This window comes from Parasteatoda tepidariorum, chromosome 9 (assembly GCF_043381705.1).
Source record: "Parasteatoda tepidariorum isolate YZ-2023 chromosome 9, CAS_Ptep_4.0, whole genome shotgun sequence".
Taxonomy (NCBI): Eukaryota; Metazoa; Arthropoda; class Arachnida; order Araneae; family Theridiidae; genus Parasteatoda; species Parasteatoda tepidariorum.
This window is the reverse complement of record NC_092212.1, coordinates 87,969,622-87,971,512: the sequence shown is the minus strand read 5'-3', so window position 1 is coordinate 87,971,512 and position 1,891 is coordinate 87,969,622. Positions and strand designations below refer to the sequence as shown.

The 1,891-nt window shown below is 36.6% G+C and overlaps 1 protein-coding gene across 1 annotated transcript in view; it reads left to right on the top strand.

Moving 5' to 3' along the window:
* Positions 1-399: 399 nt before the first annotated feature.
* The window catches only part of LOC122268708 (uncharacterized), a 17,422-nt gene continuing 15,930 nt past the window's right edge, over positions 400-1,891 (top strand). Inside the window, exon 1 of the mRNA XM_043038671.2 lies at positions 400-449. Coding sequence (XP_042894605.1) covers positions 400-449 — 50 coding nt within the window. The remainder of the gene's footprint in view (positions 450-1,891) is intronic.

Sequence of the window (1,891 nt, the reverse complement as noted above, 5' to 3'; positions counted from 1 at the left end):
TTCTCGATGGTTAACCATCATAGCATTAAAGTAGCATTATCCATTCATGGAATGATAGAAGTTTGATGGCATATCAAGCACCATTAATGCATAATGGAAAAAGTTGTATGATGGTGACCATCAAATGATGTTGGTCCATCATTAATCGCATAACTATCAACATAAACCATCAAAATATTTTTATGGTACCATCAAGAATTCTGATTTGAGAGTCCAACTTTCTTTTGAACAGTCTTCTAGCTAAAGTAGATTTTAAATATGTAATCTGCATTGATGATTACCACCAATTGCCTTATGGGAAACAATGCAACATTTTACTTGTTATTTATATTTATATATTCTTTTGTTTTATTCGCTAATTATTTTTCTTCTTGTGTCATTTTTATATGTAGAAATATAATGAGGAAATTCAACCTCACAAGTGAGAGAGATCTCCGCCGAGAGAACGTGTAAGTATTCATCACAGATTCTATCTAATCATCGGGTATAAACAATTTTAAACTTAATTGTAATAAATCATCCTACAGGACTAAATAAGCTGAATATAATTTATAATGAATCTCAGAGTCAACGGTGAAACAAAAAATAATAAGAATAAAATAATTTAATTAGTTACAATTAGTAAAAAGAGATGGGAAAAATCAGTTTATTTATATTATGTAGCATATTTGTTTTATTTTCAAGAGAGTAATTGCGTTAGTACTGATAAACCAGCGATTACGCGAAAAAGTAAACATCCGCTTTTAAGCCAAAACAGACCAGTCAATTAATTGTGAGGGGTGTTAGTTCGGAGATATAGGTCGCCAACTTTCAATGCATAAAATGATCTCTCTTCGCTCCTTGTCACCACATTCCTATTTGATTAAGGTTTTCCGGTTCGCCTTTGTTGATTGCTTTGTTGGCTTTGCTGGTTTTCCATGTACCACAGTGGACTGATTATTATGGCTGCGGTCAGTATGCGGGTGGGTGACCAATTGGATCAGTCTGCGTAGGGACCGAGGGTGTGAGGTATTAGTCCTCGTTAAACTGTTCTACTGTAAAGTGCTCAACTTCGCGGGCAGGTCGTTGGGCTACCGAAGCGGGGGTACCATCCCCTCTGCAGAGGATCAAAAATTGTGATGGCATGTCTTCGGATCATCCTCAGGGATGTTTCCCAGACCGTCGCAAATAGCCCGTTGTGCAGCTCTAGTGCGACGTAAATTAACTACAACTATAACAATAGTTTTCCATATTATACGTGGGGTGTCAATACTAAAGCTTAGTTGGTCGGGTGTCAGACTCATGTACCCGTATAGTTAACGATGACTGGTGCCCCTTAAGTCTGTCGGGTCACAGAAACCTCCATGCTCCTATTACAAATCATACCTCTGAGGGTACTGAATAGGAGATTGATTTTTCTCAGGTTCAGGTTAAAATTTCAATCTGTGGATGAATGAATGAATGAATGGCTGTATGAATAGACCTGCTCTGTAAACGTGCTGTGACGTGTCTGTGAAGCAAAAGTCGAATTTTTGGCCATAGATGGTGCCATTGAAAAACAAGAAGAAGCGCACCCCCTTTATCTTCGTGGCATACGACAACAGCATCAATAATAAAGTGTTCTATAGAAAGCAATATGAAGCAACCAACAGAACCTTTTTTTGTCACTTACGCATTTTATTGTAATAAGTAAGACGCAGCTCTATTAGAATCAATGTTTTTATTGCTTTCGAAGGCAAAGGAGTGTATGTTCACTCAGAGGTTTTTCACTTTTTTGGGGACTTTAGTAAATGCTCTATGGTTAAAACGTAGGTAAAAGCTTAATAGTAACCCTAAACTGAAAAAAAAATATTTGAGAGACATGATGTGTATACAAGAAAGATAGTAAATTGTGGCGACATTAGAAAATATT